General features: G+C 43.0%; 1 protein-coding gene across 1 annotated transcript in view; it reads left to right on the top strand.

Annotated features, from left to right (window-relative positions):
• Positions 1 to 21,088, top strand: part of FAM120A (family with sequence similarity 120A) — a 239,048-nt gene that overhangs the window by 46,813 nt on the left and 171,147 nt on the right. Inside the window, exon 2 of the mRNA XM_029600848.1 lies at positions 11,047 to 11,293. Within this exon, the coding sequence (XP_029456708.1) occupies positions 11,047 to 11,293 (247 nt within the window). The remainder of the gene's footprint in view (positions 1 to 11,046; positions 11,294 to 21,088) is intronic.

Below are 21,088 nucleotides of genomic sequence, written 5' to 3'. Positions count from 1 at the left end.
CCCCGGCCACTATCCGTGCGGCCATTGCACAGTATGTACTTATACGAGGGTTACCACCTGTGTGAGTCATCCGTCTACTGGCAGAAGGTTCCAACTGCGTTTTCACTCGGATTGTACCACATCAGGAGTAGTGTATATGATCAGTTGCCCTTGCTCTTTAGTGTACGTTGGGAAGACTGCCCGTATGGTAAAGACTCGGATCATAGAGCATTGCTCTAACATCCGTTTGCAGCGGGAAAAAGAACCCTTAGTTGATCATTGGATTAACAAATCACATTCGCTTTCAGACCTTTCATTCTGTGTTATTGAGGTTGTTCGACGGCCTGCACGGGGGGGTAATTATGCTGAGATACTAGGCAGGATTGAACAACGTTGGATCTTTACCCTGGATACAGTGTCCCCAAAAGGTTTAAATCGTGAAATCGAATGGTTTCTATTTACTTAAAACAACACCTACTAGCAGGGTAGGCTGCTTTAGGTACTGCTTTGGTGCACTACAGGAACGGCAGCCAATGAATGGAGTCCTTTTGACTCACGTGGTTGTCTCTCCCGTAGTTTTGGCGCCAGCTGTCATCTTTAAATACCTGTCATTTTAGAAGGGCATTGCGCTCCCGTTACTTTCTGAATGCTTTGATCAGGTATGTGTAAATTATTGTATCATGGTCGGTTGTAAGTCCCCTCACAATCCTGACACTTATTTTATTTTCCATGTTACAGCTTTTGTGTGAATTCCTGAGTTGGCGATCCCCCCCGATGCAGCCCGCGGCGAAACACGGGACCGTGTCGGGGGACGCCATTAAGCTGATGCCTGCATAAATTTGTGGAGTTGCCATATTGAAAGAATAAAACACTTTTTGCTTTATGACTTTTGGAATATTTTGTCAGGATTGAACATTCACCTGCACTATCTGTACTCTGTGGTAATTGAAATCTCCCATTATTACCGCACTACCAATTTGGTTAGCTTCCCTAATTTTCTTTTAGCATTTCACTGACCGTCTCACCATCTTGACCAGGTGGACGGTAGTATACTCCTGTCACTATAGTCTTCCCCAACACACAAGGGATTTCTACCCATAAAGATTCAATTGTGCATTTAGTCTCATGCAGGATGTTTATCCTGTTGGATTCTATGCCATCCCAGACACAAAGCGCTACACCGCCTCCCGGGTGCTCCTCTCTGTCATTGCGATATAATTTGTACCCCGGTATAGCACTGTCCCATTGGTTGTCCTCCTTCTACCATGTCTCTGAGATACAAATTAAGTCCGTCATCATTCACTGCTATACATTCTAATTCTCCCATCTTCTTAGACTTCTGGTATTGGCATACAAACATTTCAGTGTTTGTTTTTTGTTTGTATTTTCATTCTGCTTTTTAATTGATAGGGATAAGTTTAGAATTTTTAAGCTCAGGTGAGTTTTTAGTTACAGGCACTTGGACTACTTTTTTATTATTGGAACCTCACTGTAGGGATGCCTTAATTCTAATGCATCATTAGTATACTTTGAAGATACCTCTCTCCGAACCGTGCGCTGCTGAGCGACTGTCGGCTTTCCCCTTTGTTCTAGTTGAAAAGCTGATCTATCTCCTTTTTAAAGGTTAGCGCCAGCAGTCTGGTTCCATCCTGGTTAAGGTGGAGCCCATCCCTTCAGAAGAGACTCCCCCTTTCCCAAAAGGTCCCCAGTTCCTTACAAAACTGAATCCCTCTTTCTTGCACCATCGTCTCATCCACGCGTTGAGACTCCGGAGCTCTGCCTGCCTCTGGGGACTACAGGAAATCTCCTCTCAAAACTACAAGTTATCAAAATGGCTCCTTACTCTCTAGAAGCCAACCCAAAATGACCACGCTCTGTATGCTGTTACTCCTCACCATCTGTTTCTGCACTAAGGAGCTACTCTTTATAGCAGGTCTCTAAGGGAGGTGCTGTTAGGAGACAGTTTCTCCCATTAAGTTGGAAAACCCAGGGCAGGGGATCTAAGGCCATTTAGTGGAGTCCAGGGGGTCTCTACATTAATACATATCCATTTTTTGAAATTTCAAGGCCATTGACAATTATATATTACAGAAAATAATCGTCTTACATTTTTAACTTATCTGATATTGATTGTTTATGTAACTTGTATGCCGACGAGGAGAGACAGATGAGGTAGCAAGTTAACGTTAGAAGATTTCAGAAGAATGTGTTCTTGTAGCATTTAAAAATATGAAAAAACCGTGACTATTCAAATGACTTATGCTATAACACTATTTTCGTTCGAAAAATATTTTGATATTTTTCCTCTTGATGTTCTGCAAATTTGCTTGCAGCGTGCAGTTGGGTATGATTAAAGCAGTTTTAGAGTTGAGACATACTTTGTCACACTGGATTGCTTGTTCAGTAGTTTTGTTCTACTATATATTAATATATGACTTCATTTAAATACACCAGAAGAAGTGCAGGAGCAATGGCCTTGGCTGCTTTTTCACTCCATTTTATATTTCTGGACCTTTGTGCCTTGCAGTTGTGCCATTGCAAGAATGCCATTATTGGTGCTGTTAGAAGCTTATATGTCCAACTCCTGATCTTATTGTGGTTGTGTTTTGAATGGTAAGACATCACCTGATGCGCAAAGGTCTGATAGTACACCAGAGGTAAATCTTATTATTTGAATCTGATCAATTTCTTTAATTGGGTGACCAGAGAGTTGGATCAAGGGAGAGTGCTAGATGTAGTGTACTTGGAGTTCAGCAAGATCTTTGTTATGCTTCTGCACAGAAGACTTATAAATACATTTTGCACCCATGATTTAGATCCTAGAGTGACTGACTGGGTTAGAAACTGAGTGGGAGGCGACAAAGGTTAGTGGTAAATGGATTTCTCATTGAGGAGGGGGGTGTTACTATAGCAGTGTGCTTCTATATTTTTGTGAGCGACATAATGGAAGGGTTGTCAGGAAAGGTTTGTCTTTTGCCAATGATACCAAAATCTGTAACAGGGTGGAAAACATGAGGAGGGATCTAGCGAAGCTCGAGGAATGGTCAAGATCTAGCAGCTAAAATTTAATGCTAAAAAATGCAGAGTAATGAATTTAGGATGCAAAAACCAAGGGAAAAGTACAGTATTGGAGGTGAAATTCTTCTAAGCACAAAGGAAGAGCAAGATCTGGGGGGTAAATGTATCTGATGATCTTAAGATGGCCAAACAGGTGGATAAAGCTACTGTAAAAGCCAGAAGGATGTTTGGCTGCATAGGGAGTAGAATGATCAGCAGAGAATAGGGAGGTGATATTGCCCCTGTATAGGTCACTGGTGAGAACTTACTTGGAATACTGTGTATAATTCTGGAGACTGCACCTTCAAAAGGATATAAACAGGATGGAGTCAGTCCATAGGTGGCTACTAAAATGGTCAGTGGTCTTTGTTCTAAAGCATATGGCGATAGACTTATTAAAAATCTAAACGTGTATACCCTAAAGCAGCGATTCTCAACCAGTGTGTTGCGTGCTACTTGCAGCCGGCAGGGCCCAAAGAAAGGAAGACCAGCGCTGCTAGTGGCTGCTGGAAACCAGGCCGGCGGGGTCAAAGCGAGGAAGACCGGCGCTGTTAGCCGCCGCCGGAGACTAGGCTGGCGGGGCCGAAGAAAGAAATACCGGCACTGCCGGAGACCAGGCCGACAGGCTGATGAGTTGTTCAGCTTGGGGGCCTTTATGTGTGTGTATTTGAGAAATGAAGGGTGCTTCTGTGTGTGTGTGTGTGTGGTGAGTATGTGAGAAAGGGAGGGTGCTTCTGTGTGTGTGTGTGTGGTGAGTATGTGAGAAAGGGAGGGTGCTTCTGTGTGTGTGTGTGTGTGTGGTGAGTATGTGAGAAAGGGAGGGTGTGTGTGTGTGTGTGTGGTGAGTATGTGAGAAAGGGAGGGTGTGTGTGTGTGTGTGGTGAGTATGTGAGAAAGGGAGGGTGTGTGTGTGTGGTGAGTATGTGAGAAAGGGAGGGTGCTTGTGTGTGTGTGTGGTGAGTATGTGAGAAAGGGAGGGTGCTTGTGTGTGTGTGTGTGTGTGTGGTTATGTGAGAAAGGGAGGATGCTTCTGTGTGTGTGGTGAGTATGTGAGAAAGGGAGGGTGCTTCTGTGTGTGTGTGTGGTGAGTATGTGAGAAAGGGAGGGTGCTTCTGTGTGTGTGTGTGGTGAGTATGTGAGAAAGGGAGGGTGCTTCTGTGTGTGTGTGTGGTGAGTATGTGAGAAAGGGAGGGTGCTTCTGTGTGTGTGTGTGTGGTGAGTATGTGAGAAAGGGAGGGTGCTTCTGTGTGTGTGTGGTGAGTATGTGAGAGAGGGAGGGTGCTTCTGTGCGTGTCAGTGTGTGCGCGTGAGAGAGAGATGGAGCATGTTTTTGGCTAGCTGTGGCTGTGAGAGAGAGGGGGGCATGTGTGTGATTGAGAGAGAATGGTCAGAGAGGTGATGTGTGTATGTGAGTGAGAGACTGATTAGGGAGATGACTGGTGTGTGAGAGACAGAAACTGGTCCTGAGGGTATGACTGGTGTGTTATATGTGTGAGAGAGAAGAGATTGGTTGTGGTCCCTGAGGAAGAGGACCGTGAGGATAGCTTTAGCAGCTTTTGCTGCTTCTGATGTGGCCTGCAAGGGAAAGGAGTAGAACTGCTAGAGAGGGAAGTAAAAGTCACTTTTTAAATTCATTTTTCTTGATTGACTGCCATTTTAATTATTGGGTAGTATGTGATGTATCTGCTGTTTTGAAGTATGCTATTGGTGTTTGAAGAATTTTTAAGAGTTTTTAATTGTTAGATGATCTGTTCATCAGCTGTTTTGAAACACTTTTTCATATAGTTTTACAATTATTTCTGTGTGGGAATCTACAACAGCTTGGCTTTTTCTGTTTTCCTAATGGGAGGAGTATTGATGTTTAGGGCCTGGTTTAATATTTGTAGTGTTGCCTTTTTTATAGGTAGGATTGTTCCATTTGAGTGCCTGCCATAATGCAGGTGTAACTTTGTGTGAATTAGTTTGTGTGCATTATTGCAAATCCTGTGACTTTGTTAGGTGCTGTATCTCTGCTTCCATTTCTCCAGGTTTGCTCTGCTTTTGGAGTGGCTTTTTTGGGTTTTCATTCCAGTTTGTCTCCATATTTGTAATTTGTGGTCTTTCTGTATTTAGAGATGGTCAATCTTGTGTGTAAGACCGAGGTGAGATATTTAACTAGCATGTAGGCACACAAAATACCTCATTTTATATGTTGTGTTTTCTCAAATGGACATGCATTGGTGGTGAACTGCTGTCATTTTATAAGTAGGGCTATTGTGTCTGGCAGTTGAGGGAGTTTGTGTTGCTGTTATTGAGAACACCAGAATATCATTTTTGTATGGTGAGTTGTACGGGGAATGTTCTAGTTCTGCTTTATACCCATTACTGAGGGTCGGGGGTGGGGTTAGCCCTGTGACTGTCATGTGTTCAGTGTGTCTCGCATGTGAGGACCATCTATAAGGTGTGTCCCAACAGAAAAAAGATTGAGAGCCACTTCCCTAAAGGAAAGATGAGATAGGGGAGATATGATAAAGACCTTTAAATATCTCAATGGTTTCCATGCACTGGAGGTGAGCTTTTTTTCAATGGAAAGGAGGCTCTAGAATGAGGGGGGGGGGGGGGGGGGGGGGGGGGGGGGGGGTTATGAAATTGAAAGGGAGTAAACTCAGGAGTAATCTTAGAAAATATTTCTTTACAGAGAGGTTGGTGGATGTATGGAACAGCCTCACAGTGGAAGTGGTGGAGATAAAAACAGTATCTGAATTCAAGAAACATGGGATAAGCACAGGGGATGTAATGCTAAATTAATTAGACAGATGGGCACGGTCTTTTCTGCTGTCATGTTTCCATGCATCAAAAATTTTGTTGCCTTTGCTGTACAGAATGCATCTAATCTATTTGTTGTAATTGGAAATCTCAGACTGAATGCTTTTTTGAAATGATTGCATCTGTCACTCTGCCAAGATCATCTGTTATTTCTTTGCCTCCCTGACTTATTGCCCAGTGAAATATTTTGTTGCAAGTCACCTGGTTTGTGACTGCAAGTTAAGTCAGAGTAGTGGACAAAGAAGGTGAGCAGGCTGGTAACTATGAAAACAATTTTTCAAAACAATAGCCCAAGTTGTCTACATTGAAGTGGTACTGGATGAGAAGATAGCTCTAATCTATAACAAATCACTATATGCCCTTCAGAGGAAGAAATTACTTTGTTTTTCTTGAAAAGCAGCTTTTCCATATATTTTCCCCTGTTGTGTCACTCCTCCTTGGGCCTCATCAAAGAAGGTAGATTAGTAGACAGAACCAGCAGGAAGTTAGAAAGCAGCTCCAAAGAGTGCACAATGCTTGCAGTTTTCATTTCAGCAAAGTCACGATTTGGGATTTCGTAGGCTGCTTGAAATATTATTGCAAAAGTACATTTACTAATTTTTTTTAACCTTGGATTGTAACATTGGTACAGTAATTACAAATAGCCCTTCTACTTTGTGCCCTATCCACTATAAACTGTAATTTTTCATCAGCATGTTTATATTCTGTTGATAAATAAATTGGGACTGTATTGTAGTCTACGTAGAATTCACCTCCCTTTCCCCTTGGTTGGAAGTATAGTTGAGAAGATTTTTCCACTTGTACCTGGAATAATTGTTTTGAACAAATTTTATTTCTTTTCTTTATATTCCTCTTTTTAAATTTGCTCATGAAAAAAGACCCGGTTTTTGCAAAACACAGCTGTGTCATGGATATTTTGGTAATAAATATAACATAAGAACTGCCAAACTTGGTCAGACCCTGAGGGTCCATCAAGCATAGTATCCAGTTTTCAGCAGTGGCAAATCCGGCTCACGGGTACCTGATAGGATCCAAAACACTAGATAGATGCTGCTTACACCCAGGGAGAAGCAGTGGTTTTCCCTAGTTTTCAGGATAAAACTAATTTGAAAGTGAAAAAAAAATCACAACTCTAGAATGCACACGAAATGTCATAAACGGGCTCATTCTACACAGCTACTTTAATAATCCTACGTGTATTCATTGAACCAATATATATATTATATATATATTTTTTGGGAGGGGGCTGTAGGGATGGCATAATTCCCCTATGAGTAATGATTAAAGAGGTTAGGGCTCTTCAGCTTGGAGAAGACAATTGAGGGGAGATGTGATAGAGGTCTATAAAATAATGAGTGGAGTGGAATGGATAAATGCAAATCAGTTGTTTACTCTTTAAAAAAATAGAGTAGGGGGTCTCTTCATGAAGCTACAAAGCACATTTAAAACTAATTGGAGAAACATTTTTTTTTCACATAATGTACAATTAAGCTCTGGAATTTATTGCTGGAAGATGTGGTAGGGGCAGTTAGCTTAGCTGGGTTTAAAAAAAGGTTTAGTCAAGTTCCTGGAGGAAAAGACCATAATCTGTTAAGATCCCTTGTTTGGTGTAAATTCAAAACATTAGAAACGTGGCATAGATGTGCACTGATCTGTTAACAGCTATTGCTTTGTAATGGGAAGATTTGTGGAATACTGATGGTTATTGAAATCAGCTAAGTGATGCTCCCTTTTTGTGAAATTCCATTTAGATGTGTTTTAGGGTACCTGTTGTGGCCTTATAGTTTTACACAAAACAGGTTTTTGGGGAAGCCTTTGTGTTTTATAAGGTATTTGTGTAACAAGCAAACTATTAATTGCTTGTTCCAGTAGAACTACCTTAAATTTTCATATATTAATTCAGTATTACTGTAACTTGCAACTGTCATAACTGTGTTGACTTGAATGAATTTAGGGTTTTTTTTGTTTTTTTTTAAACAATAGCTCAGTACTTCATTTACATTTTTTGGCATAATTTTTATACCAGTTCTAGAGATGGTTTTCAAGGGTGATGAATCAGATGAACTGAAACAAATCACTATGAACCTGGAAGATGTAGTAAGGCAGATTGACAAACTAAAAAGTAGCAAATCACTTGGCCCGGTTGGTATGCACCCCAGGGTTCTGAATGAACCAAAAAATGAAATTTCAAATCTATTACTTAAAATTTGTAATCTATCATTAAAATCATACCCTGTAGCTGAAGACTTGGAGGGTGGCCAGTGTAACCCCAATATTGGGCAGTGTAACCCCAATATTGGGCAGTGTAACCCCAATATTTAAAAAGGGCTACAGAGGTGATGCAGGAAACTATAGACTGGTAAGCCTGACTTCAGTGTCGGGGGGAAAAATAGTGAAAACTATTCAAAATATCAAAAATCACAGAACATATAGAAAGACATGGTTTAATGGAACACAGTGAGCATGGATGATACAAAATTATTCAGAGTAGTTAAATCACAAGCGGATTGTGATAAATTGCAGGAAGACCTTGTATGACTGGAAGATTGGGCATCCAAATGGCAGATGAAATTTAATGTGGACAAGTGCAAAATGATGCATAAAGGAAAAAATAACCCTTGATGTTAGGTTCCAAATTAGGAGCTACCATCCAGGAAAAAGATCTTTGCGTCATAGTAGATAATACATTGACATCGTCGGCTCAGTGTGCAGGCAAAAAAGCAAACAGAATGTTAGGAATTATTAGGAAGGGAGGGTTGAATAAAACGTATATCATAATACCTCTTTATCGCTCCATGGTAAGTCCACACCTTGAGTACTGTGTACAATTCTGGTCGCCACATCTCAAAAAAGATATGGTTGCACTGGAAAAGGTACAGAGAAGGGCGACCAAAATGATAAAGGGGATGGGAAGACTAAAAAGGTTAAGGCTGTTCAGCTTGGAGAAGAAATGGTTAAGGGGGGGATATGATAGTGGTCTATAAAATCATGATTGGTCTAGAACGGGTAAATGTGAATCAGTTCTTTACTCTTTCGGCTAATAGAAGAACTAAGGGGCACTCTATGAAGTTAGCAAATAGCACATTTAAAACTAATGGGAGAAACTTTTTTCACTTAACGCACAATTAAGATCTGGAATTTGTGGTTGGGGCAGTTAGTGTAGCTGGGTTTATAAAAGGTTGTGATAAGTTCTTGGAGGAGACGTTCTTTAACTGCTATTAATCAAGTTGGCTTAGGGAATACCCATTGCTATTACTGGCATTAGTAGCATGGGATCTACTTAATGTTTTGGGTACTTTCCAGGTACTAGTAGCCTGGATTGGCCACTATTGGAAACAGGATGCTGGGCTTGATGAGCCCTTGGTCTGACCCAGTATGGCAACTTATGTTCTTAAGCCTTCAAAGCAAAAACACATGTAAGTTGCACAAATTTTCAGTGTAGACTTCTGCAAGTTATGTCTGCTTTGAAAATTGTGTACATGGAACATTTTTGGGAGAATATATGCATGTACCTTTGAAAATGGAAAAGTATTGTGTGTAAGTGCAAAACACTCCCCAGCCTAAGCCCAGGTAAACTTGCATGCATACAACATATGCATGTAGGTTTACCTGCATATCAGGTGCGCAATTGTGGCCAATTCTGTAAATAAGTGTTACCTGCTGAAATGCCTTTGAAAATTGCATTAAATCCACTTAATTTTGTGTCCTCAAATTTTGCAGCCTGTTTTTAAACTTAGGTTGCAAGATTTGGCATCACCGAATGAAAGCTAACCATGAGGTTTGCTTTAGAAACTCTCTGAAAATGACAACTCGGTTTACTGTCTTGTATAGATAAAGGATTGCAAAGTAATACTGGGAGAAAGGGCATTGTTTTGTGGTATAATATTTACAGAGCTCAGATAGTAGGCAGAGAACTAGCCTGGTCCAGAATGACTATGGTCATGATCCTTTGACTTTAGGTGTTTGCTGTCTGCTAATTTATTGTGTAGTTGTGATTATATGATGTGAATCGTACTGGGTGAGTCAGACTGTTGTGAAAGAGAGTACCTGTAAATAAACAAACATACATAACTTTGTATTACTCGGTAAAGCAGGAAAGATCACGTACATATTACGTTTAGTCCTTTAATAATATCTTAAACATATCCTTTTTTCTTTCTTATTAAAAATGAGAACTCTTTGGTGACTCACTCTGGGGAAGACAGGATGCTTGTCACATTGGTGCCAGACACCAAGCTGGCGTCAGTTTTGTTGATGAGTGAGCTTTCAAAATGTGGAATGTGCGCTAGCCATTGTTTCTGCAGTGAATACTATGTTTCTCATTTATTTATTTATTAGTTGAGTTTTATATACAGTCATATACAGTCATATACAGTCATGATGGTAGAGCCATCATAACGGTTTACAAAAATATACATTTTTCTTAGCAGTTGTGTAACAGAAAAAACAATGTGAACGTTATACATTTTCTTAGCAGTTGTGCAACAATAAAAAACAATTTGAACAATATCAGAATTAAGCAGATCAAGTCCAGAGAGCACTATTAGGTTGGAAGAGGAGGGTATGCAGTTCAGGGTGAAGAGAATGTATTAAGAGGTTTATAACTGAGAGATCAGTTGAGAGTTGGAATGATCAGACGTCTGAGGGGTCAGTGTATTGAACAGCTTACTTGTGCATGTATGGGATCTTGGGTCCACACTGAAGCTGTGGTATTGCAGCCTTACTTAAAAATTGGATGATGCATCACTGTATATGAGAGGTCATGAACTTGTTCTACTGATCATGGAAGTCACGAGAGGCACAGTACTGCAGCATCACTTGCGTTGGAATAAATAATTATTTATGGGGGTAATTTTCAGTCACTGCAAAGTCTGGGGGTACTTTTTACCTGCAGACTTCATGTGCATACTTTTGCTTTGAAAATGATTCAGTGAAAACTACCTGCATACATTTTTATACCTGCTAATATTTATGGGTAGTTTCCCTGATGGAATTTATGCAGATACTTTAAAAAAAGAATTATGTCCATAAGTCTAATCTCAATCTAGACTCTGCTCCCCAGAACGTCTCTTTGATAATTGGGAAAAATTATGCATACAACTTGTGCATGCTTATTTTTCCCCACATATTGGGTAGGCGATTTTGTATAAAAACAGATACATAGGTCAGTTCACTAAAGCATTTTTCTCCTTCATTTACTTACAGGTTGCTCAGAGCATTGAGGATCATCATCAAGAAGTAATTGCTTTTTGCAGAGAAAACAGTTTCCATGGCTTGGTTGCATACGACTCCGATTATGCATTGTGCAACATTCCCTACTACTTCAGTGCCCATGCCCTTAAGCTGAGCCGCAATGGAAAAAGTCTCACAACAAGCCAGTATCTGATGCATGAAGTTGCTAAGCAACTGGATCTGAACCCAAACCGGTTTCCTATTTTTGCTGCTCTTTTAGGTAGGTGGAATATTAATAGAACAGCTAATTCTTGTTGGCTAGTGTTATTTTTGTAATTAAGCAAGCGGTAAAATGTTTCATTAGCTATAGAATTTTTGCTTATATAGTTATGAGTGTAAGGGTATGTAAAGCTGTCATTGCATTACTTCTCCCTGACCCAAACCCATGCAAAACTCATTCCTCTGAATACTTGAGGCATTCCCATATGTTTGCCAGTAAAATAATAAGTGGAACAGCTTAGTGAATCAAGCCCTAAGGTTAAACCTGAGGCAACAGAGAGTAAAGTGATTTGCTCTTGGTCACAATGAGCATCATTGGAATTGAACCCTTGCTTCCCTGGTCCAAACAGACTGTTCTAACCATTAGGCTACGCCTGTACTTACATACAGAAGCAGCAATGCAAGTTTTTTCCCTCACCACCATGGACAATTACCTTAACCAAGATCTGGAAGGCTAGCCACATGTTCTGAGAGTTTGTTCAGTACTTAGCCTCTTTTTTGAAGCAACAGTGGTACATAAGTGCCAGTTGTGTTGATGGTGCTAGAACAAAGGGTTTGTTTTTTTTTTTTGTTTTTTTTTTTTAATAGAAATGCTACATGGATGATGGAGACAGTGTTGTTGACTAGAGCGCCTAATTACAAATGTGACAACTGGAAAAAATTAGACAAAAACAAAATGAATGGAAAAGTTTTAGATTTTATTTGCATAGACTTGAATTGCTGGTTGTGCTCATCTTTAAGATAGAAAGATTATGGTCCATCCTTGGTGAAGCAGCCTGTTGCCCTGCATGCTAGTTTCTGCACTGAAGGGTCAGTATTAGACTTTTTTCTGGCTAGGGCGACTGTGTTGCTTGGGGGTTTTATGTCTGAGGAAAGGGGTGCATGAAAGGGATAAAAGGAGATTAAATAATAAAGAAATATCAGAAATATGGGGTGCCTTGAGTGCACATTTTTGTGAAACTCTGCTTACCTCCCCAGAATCATCCCTATGATGACAGTCTGCTTCATTTTTAGGTAACAATTTTTTAAAAACTGATTTTTGGCTCTGGGATGTAACATCAGCTAAATAGTCTTTTTTAAGTTTAAGAAACACTCCTAAACTAAAAGTTATAATTTTTTTGACAATATCTTAAAGTACTTCTAGGTGTCGGATAATCTAATTCTGGGATAGTGAAAACAGTGTATCAGTTGCACTACTGATTTCAGAGATCTCTGCTTACTAAAGTTCTGTTTAGTAACAAATGTCTTTTTCCTTGCCCTGCTAGAGAAGAAATTCCAAAAGTCCAGTTTCTGCCCAAAATCACAGGGTAAAAATGAACATAAGAATTGCCATACTGGGACAGACCAAGGGTTCATCAAGCCCAGTATCTTGTTTCCAACAGTGGTCGATCCAGGTCACAAGCATCTGGCAAGAATCCAACAGTAAATAGATTCCACGCTGCTAATGCTTGGTAGTAAGTAGTCTTTCAAAAAAATCTCTGCTTGTGGTGAGATCAAAATATTGAATCCAATACATGACGAGGGGTTAAAGGAGCTCTTAGGGAAGATAAGGCCATTGCAGAAAGACTAAATGAATTCTTTGTTTCCGTGTTTACTAATGAGGATGTTGGGAAGATACCAGTACCGGAGATGGTTTTCAGAGGTGACGAGTCAGATGAACTGAACGAAATCACTGTGAATCTGGAAGATGTAGTAGGCCAGATTGACAAACTAAAGAGTAACAAATCACCTGGACCGGATGGTATGCATCCTAGGGTACTGAAGGAACTAAAAAATGAAATTTCTGATCTACTAGTTAAAATTTGTAAACTATCATTAAAATCATTCATTGTACCTGAAGACTGGAGAGTGGCCAATGTAATCCCAATATTTAAAAAAGGCTCCAGGGGCGATCTGGGTAACTATAGACCAATGAGCCTGACTTCAGTGCCGGGAAAAATAGTGGAAACTATTCTCAAGATCAAAATAGTAGAGCATATAGAAAGACATGGTTTAATGGAACACAGTCAACATGGATTTACCCAAGGGAAATCTTGCCTAACAAATCTGCTTCATTGTTTTGAAGGGGTTAATAAACATGTGGATAAAGGTGAACCGGTAGATGGTAGTGTATTTGGATTTTCAGAAAGTGTTTAAGAAAGTCCCTCATGAGAGGCTTCTAAGAAAACTAACAAGTCATGGGATAGGAGGCGATGTCCTTTCGTAGATTACAAACTGGTTAAAAGACAGGAAACAGAGAGTAGGATTAAATGGTCAATTTTCTCAGTGGAAAAGGGTAAACAGTGGAGTGCCTCAAGGATCTGTATTTGGACCGGTGCTTTTCAATATATATATAAATGATCTGGAAAGGAATACGATGAGTGAGGTAATCAAATTTGCAGATGATAGAAAATTATTCAGAGTAGTTAAATCACAAGCAGATTGTGATACATTACAGGAGGACCTTGCAAGACTGGAAGATTGGGCATCCAAATGGCAGATGAAATTTAATGTGGACAAGTGCAAGGTGTTGCATATAGGGAAAAATAACCCTTGCTGTAGTTACACAATGTTAGGTTCCATATTAGGAGCTACCACCCAGGAAAAAGATCTAGGCATCATAGTGGATACTACTTTAAAATTGTCAGCTCAAAGTGCTGCAGCAGTCAAAAAAGCAAACAGAATGTTAGGAATTATAAGGAAAGGAATGGTTAATAAAAAGGAAAATGTCATCATGCCTCTATATTGCTCCATGGTGAGACCCCACATTGAATACTGTGTACAATTCTGGTCGCCGCATCTCAAAAAAGATATAGTTGCGATGGATAAGGTACAGAGATGGGATACCAAAATGATAAAGGGGATGGAACAGCTCCCCTATGAGGAAAGACTGAAGAGGTTAGGGCTGTTCAGCTTGGAGAAGAGACTACTACGGGGGATATGATAGAGGTCTTTAAGATCATGAGAGGTCTTGAACGAGTAGATGTGAATCGGTTATTTACACTTTCGAATAATAGAAGGACTAGGGGGCATTCCATGAAGTTAGCAAGTAGCATGTTTAAGACTAATTGGAGAAAATTCTTTCACTCAACGCACAATAAATCTCTGGAATTTGTTGCCAGAGGATGTGGTTAGTGCAGTTAGTATAGCTGGTTTCAAAAAAGGTTTGGATAAGTTCTTGAAGGAGAAGTCCATTAACGGCTATTAATCAAGTTTACTTAGGGAATAGCAACTGCTATTAATTGCATCAGTAGCATAGGATCTTCTTAGTGTTTGGGTAATTGCCAGGTTCTTCTGGCCTGGTTTGGCTTCTGTTGGAAACAGGATGCTGGGCTTGATGGACCCTTGGTCTGACCCAGCATGGCAATTTCTTATGTTCTTATGTATTCCACAATACCCCACCCACTATTGGTATAATATATTTTAATATGGGATGAGGTAGGTTTCATACATTATCTGTTGCATGCCTCCACAGCCTTGCTACAGCAGTTTTTCAATTGTAATCATGAACCTAACTCCCTCCCACTCTCAATTGAAACTTTTATTAAATATTTTTAAATTTTTCTTAATACATTTTTTTGGAAAAACGATAATGTTTTTGAAAAAACTCTTTGTGCATTTGACACCAATCTAACTGGCTTAGTGCTCAGCACTGCTTCGACTTCTTACACACTTTAAATGTCTCTCAAACCGGCTGTACACGCCGCTTGAATTCCTTGTTCACTCTAGGTGTTCCGAAAGCACTTTCAAAGTGTCTCTACTTTAGGCACCGACCTAAATGGCTTTGTGCTAAGCGTTGCTGCAAATTTATTCTGTGTTTTAAATCTCTCTTAAATCAGTTGAGCGCACCACTTGAATACATTCAAAAAACGCCGAGGGAATACTTAACTCTCCCTTTATTCTCTCACAAACCGGCTATACGCCTCTTAAAATTCTTATTAACTTTAAATGTCCTGAAAAAACTTAGCTGTTCTCCCATTATGGCCATGTTTCGAAAAACACATTTTTCTTCATCAGGGGAATCCTTTTGTGTCTTTTCTCCTCACTGTCTGGTTTCATCTCCTAATACAAATGGCGTTTTCATTTTTTTAAACAAACATTCTTGTTAAACCCTCTTTTTAAATTGGTCAGCCGTGGAGGCATGCAACAGATAATGTATGAAACCTACCTCATCCTATATTAAAATTTATTATACCAATAGTGGGTGGGGTATTGTGGAGTAATTTATTGGTAGTAAGTAGTGGCTTTTCCCAAGTCAACTTGGTTAAAAACAGTTTCTAGACTTCTCCAGGAACTCATCCAAAGCTTTTTAAACCCAGTTACACCAACTACCTTATACATCCTCTGGCAATGAATTCCAGAACTTAATTATGCGTTGAGTGAAAAATAATTTTCTTTGATTTAGTTTGAATGTGCTACTTAATAACTTTATGCAGTGAACATCTTTAAAGAAATGGAAAAGGAATCCGAATGAAGAAAACAGGAAACAGCATAAGCACTGGCAAGTTAGATGCAAAGCATTGATAAGGAAAGCAAAGAGAGAATTTGAAAAGAAGCTTGTGTGGAAACACAAACTCATAATAAAAACCTTTTCAGGTACATTCAAAGTAGAAAGCTTGCAAGGGAGTCAGTTGGACCATTAGGTGATCAAGGGGTAAAAGGGGCACTTAAGGATGACAGAGCTATTGCAGAGAGACTAAATTTAATTCTTTGCTTCGTTCTTCACTGAGGAAGATGTAAGAGAGAGAATGTGCCAGAAATAATTTTCAAAGGTGGTGATTAAGCAGAATTGAAACAAATCTAAGTGTACCTGGAAGATGTAATGAAGCAAATTGACAAACTAAAGAGTAGCAGAACACCTGGACCAGATGAGATATATATATACACACACACACACCAGAATGCTGAAAAATGAAATTGCAGAACTTCTATTAGTAATTTGTAAACTATCATTAAAATAGTCTATGGTTCCTGATGCCTGGAGGATTAACAATTTTTAAAAAGAGATCTGTAGGGTAGATAGTGGCTACAGTAGATTAAAAGATTTAACTGGTAATCTGATGAAACAAATTCATTAATTTTAAGGGAGAAATTGCTTACACTTTTGTGAGGTAAACAATCAGTTTTATTATAGCAGCATAAGTATACAAGGTTTAATACAGTATGGGGCGGATTTAGGCGAGCAGGGCCCTGCGCGCCGGTAAGCCTATTTTACATAGGCCTACCGGCGCGCGCAGAGCCCCAGGACTCGCGTAAGTCTCGGGGTTTTCGGAGGGGGCGTGTCGGGGGGCGGGCCCGAACCGCGCGGCGTTTTCGGGGCGTGTCGGGAGCGTTCCGGGGCGGGCCCGGGGGCGTGGCTACAGCCCGGGGCGGCCGGGGGCGTGGCCGCGCCCTCTGGACCCGCCCCCAGATTGCGTCCCGGCGTGCTAGCAGCCCGCTGGCGCGCGGGGATTTACGTCTCCCTCCGGGAGGCGTAAATCCCCCAACAAAGGTAAGGGGGGGGTTTAGACAGGGCCGGGCGGGTGGGTTGGGTAGGGGAAGGGAGGGGAAGGGAAAAGAAAGTTCCCTCCGAGGCCGCTCCGATTTCGGAGCGGCCTCGGAGGGAACGGGGGTAGGCTGCGCGGCTCGGCGCGCGCCGGCTATACGAAATCGATAGCCTTGCGCGCGCCGATCCCGGATTTCAGCGGATACGCGCGGCTACGCGCGTATCTACTGAAATCCAGCGTACTTTTGTTTGCGCCTGGAGCGCCAACAAAAGTACGCCTATTTGCGGTTTTTGAAAATCTACCCCTATATATATTTTCTTTCCTTTTGTTTTAAGTTTCTAAATTTTTATAGAGCAAAGCACTGTTATGAAAGATAAACTGAACTCATGCGTTATTCCCAAATTATCTTTCACTTATAAAGTATCAATTGCCAAAGTAATTAATCCAGCTGAAAAGTAATTACAGTATTTTCCGGCATATAAGACGAGTTTTTAACCCCTGAAAATCTTCTCAAAAGTCGGGGGTCGTCTTATACGCCGGGTATCGTCTTATAGGGCGTATACCGTAGTTGTCGCCGGTAATCCAAAGTTACAGCGTCTGGTGCATTCCCCGCGCCCTCGCTCCTCGAGTCACTCCCCCGGATGCTGTAAAAGCAAGCCCCTTTTGCCCAGCACCGACCAATCAGGCAGTGCACCTTCGCTCCTCGAGTCACTCCCTCCCCTCACCGGATGCTGTAAAAATGCTTTGGTTTTTTTTAAGTGTGAATAGTCAAGCATTTATTTTCAATCATTCCAGCGATTAAAGCTAAAGAAAAGTCTACACTGCAGCAAAGTTCAGGATTTAGCACCTTAGAAGAAAAAATTTGCTTCGGTTTCAGAGCTTTAAGACACAGTAACTTGGCAATACCAGTGGTGTGACAAGTAAGGGACAAGAAGGTGAAATGAACAGTTCATCTGGTTCATGTAATCTGACTTCACATTTTTAAGATTGGTATGAAAAGAAAGATGCTTGCTACTTACATGAGTGTTTAAGATATGTACCAGTAGTTGAAGATATGAAATTGAAAACAATCAGTAAGATGCAATTTCATTTTCTACAAAAAAACCCAACAAAGTTCATTCTGCGCTCCCTCGCTCCCCGATTGCCCAGCACCGACCAATCGGGCAGCACGCCTTCGCTCCTCGAGTCACTCCCTCCCCTCACCGGATGCAGTAAAAAAGTTCATTCTGCGCTCCCTCGCTCCCCGATTGGCCGGTGCTGGGCAAAAGGGGCTTGCCGAAGCAAAAAAAAAAAAAAAAAAAAGGAACAGTTTTAAACTTTAAATAAGTTGCAGGTACTCACCTACCTCTAACTTATTTGCAGCAGTTGACCAGCATTTTTTAATTTTTCTGGTCATAGCAGGCCTAGAACCGGCAGCCAGACAGGCAGGAGGCAGCAGGTTTCCCTCCTGCTCTCTCTGGCCCTGCAGGCTGTCAATCAAAGCTTTTTTTCTACTTTTTTTTTCTGCAGCACCCTTCGAGTTTTTTTCGAAGGGGCTTTTTCTATGCCTCCCTGCCGGGTGGGGAAGGTCCCTCCTCAGCAGGGATGGCAAATTTAGCTTGGGGATCGAGTCCCCAGAGCTTTGCTAGGCCTTTCCCGGGTCGGGAAAACCCGGGAACGGCCACCATCTTGGATTTTTTTAACGGCTTTGTTTTTGGAGCTCCCTGGGGCTGGGGGGGGGGGGGGGCGATTTTTTTTTTTTGCAGCTACCCCCCGATTTGAGCCCCCCAGCCCCCCAGGAAGGGATTCTTGCCACCCCCTTGCCTCCCCCTTCCCCTCCCCCACCCGGGATTTTTGGGGTCGTTTTTTTCTGTGTTTTTTCCCTCCTCCTGCGTAAATTCCCTTTAGTGGGCATTCAGAAGGAGGTGGAAGGTCCCCCCCTTGCCCCCCCCCAGGGACAAATCAATTAAAAAAAAAATATATCAGGTGGCTTGGGCTAAAATTCCCTCATTCAGATCCAAATTCCCTGCTCCGTGCTGTTGCTAGTTCGGCCGGCTGCTGAGCCCCTGGGGTCCCTTGGGGCGCGGGTAGTCCCGGATGTGCCCCCTCCCTGTTCCCCGACGGATCCCGGTAATCCCGGATCCTATAGCCAACCCGGGTGCGTTAGCTAATCTTCCTGGTGCCGCCTCTTCTCCACACGGATGTGGCCCCGGTCCTGGCGGGATCCTGGTTTTGTCAGGCGCCTTTTCCTTCCTTTCCCGCCCAAACAGTTGTGCCTGCGGTTTCGAAGGCTCCCCGGTCGGGCCGTGCCCTGAATGAGCTCCCCTCTAAGTGGCATGCTTTGTTTGAAAAAAAACAAAAAACCCCCATAATCACTCCGTGGACTCCTTCTGCGGTCACGTTTCAGGAGGGTTTTTCCGGTTTTTCAAGCGGCCCCGGTCTGCCTGCTGACCACGGTTCGTGAGGCTCCTTTGAAGCGCACTCTGATGTTTTAGCGCCGTGGATGTGTTCCACTATTTGCAGTTCCTGCTGTGCGCAGGTCTCTTATGGAGTCATCGGCAAGATTCCTCTGCGCCCGGGACCTCCCGTGGTCAGAGGCTGCGCATTCGACCCTTCGCCGCCTCTAGCCGGAGGCGCTTGCCTCGGAGATGTCCGCCACACGGCTCCTGTAGCTGCGCCACTGGTTGGCCGCTCCGGCCTCCTCCGCCCGGTGGGGTACGTTACCATTCAGAGGTAAGCTGTTCCTTGTCCAGGACCTTGAGAGACTTTGGATTCCTTAGGGGATGGTAGGGGCCATCAGCTGTCTGTGGCCCGTCTGCAACCATCCTGGTCCTTTATACCCTCTAGTCCATGCTTCTGGACCAGAGTTGGTATACCCCACGTGAGCACGGTGTCTCCTCAGTGTGGTTTGTCTTTCGTGATCGCAGTTTTTTTGTCGCAGCATTCTGTTGGGTGCCTTCTTCTGCGCGAGGGTTAGCCCACATGCTCAATCCTTACGCCTGCACATACTCCGGAGTCTCTTTGCCTCGTTTCTCGGTCCCCTTCTGAGGTGGTTGCCTCTCCCTCTTCTCCGTGGACTGGGTCTGGCTCCAGTCGGCCCAGGGGGTCCTCGACGTTCTCAGACACGAGCACGTCTTGTCCTTCCTCGTGTTTGGCGGGATCCTTTTTTTCTGTTTCCCTTGGTGGTCGGTCCCTGCGACATACTGTGCAGCTAACCCCCGCCAAGCTCCTGTGTCTGGGCACGGAGGCCCTGCTGCCAGCCAACGTACCTGCCGCAGGCCACTATCCTGTTTTCTTCGTTTACTCTTGGACCTCACAAGAGTCCCCGGGCTCTCAGTTCCCGCTTCTCCACATGCACTCCCTGTGAGCATACTCGTGCCATCCTCCCCCCAGGGCATTCCTCGGCCCACTCGTTTCTCTCAGTGGCATAATCCACTTTCCGTTTCTTCGTGGCTGCCATATTCTCTTCGTGTTCGCGTCCTCTGCCGGGATTCCGAGTTCTGGACGCTTCCCTTTGATCTCGCGACGGAATCTTGCATCTTCACCAATGTCCAGGTGTTGATGACTGCAGCTCTCTGCCGGGCAGGACTCCTTGTCTACTCTTATTTAGGCGTCTGGCACGTCAGGGTCAAGGCGGAGGTTCTTGTCGGCGGTCGGTGTATCATGGGTTAGCTTTCTTTGCGTCCCTGGGGTGGATACTGTATTTCTCTTAGAGCAATCTTCAGCCCTTCCCGGAGTTAGAGTACCTTGAGACTCCGCTTCGTCACCTGGGTAGGCAAGGTCTTCTTGCTTTGTGTGCGGGCCCTCAAGTTGTTTGGCTGGTCTCAGAGTCTGCCCTTGCTCCCTTCCTTGACGGCTTGTGTCTGCCTGTAGATCTCGGGCTCCTCGGCACATTACGGAGTCTTGGGTGATGCTCCTGGCTCTTCTGAAGTTTCTTTCTCTCATACGCGGCAAGACGCTATGGGTCTTGCCCGACAACTCCACCTCTGTGGCTTGCTTCCATCGCCCAGGGGGTGCTCGCAGTCCGTGGGTGGCCCTGGACACCAGCCTTCTCTTAGCCTGGGCAAAGCGACACCTACAGTGCCCGGCAGCCTCCCACTCCGCGGGCTAGGGAAATGTTCAGGTTGTTCTCTCCGTCGTCAGTCGCTAGATCCTGGAGAGTGGGGACTCTTGCCTCAACCATGGTTTCCTCATCGACAGGTGGTCCCCTCCCACCTGGGCCTCATGGCGACTCTTCTCAATACCATGGTAGATTGGTTCTTCCGCTGGAGGGACCATGGCTCGGCGGGCGTAGTTGCCTTGGCTCTCCCTCAGCCGGCGGTACGTCTTTTTCTACTCCCCCCCCCCCCCCC

Source organism: Rhinatrema bivittatum, chromosome 4, assembly GCF_901001135.1.
Source record: "Rhinatrema bivittatum chromosome 4, aRhiBiv1.1, whole genome shotgun sequence".
Taxonomy (NCBI): Eukaryota; Metazoa; Chordata; class Amphibia; order Gymnophiona; family Rhinatrematidae; genus Rhinatrema; species Rhinatrema bivittatum.
The sequence above is the reverse complement of the archived record's forward strand: the minus strand, read 5'-3'. Positions and strand labels throughout refer to the sequence as shown.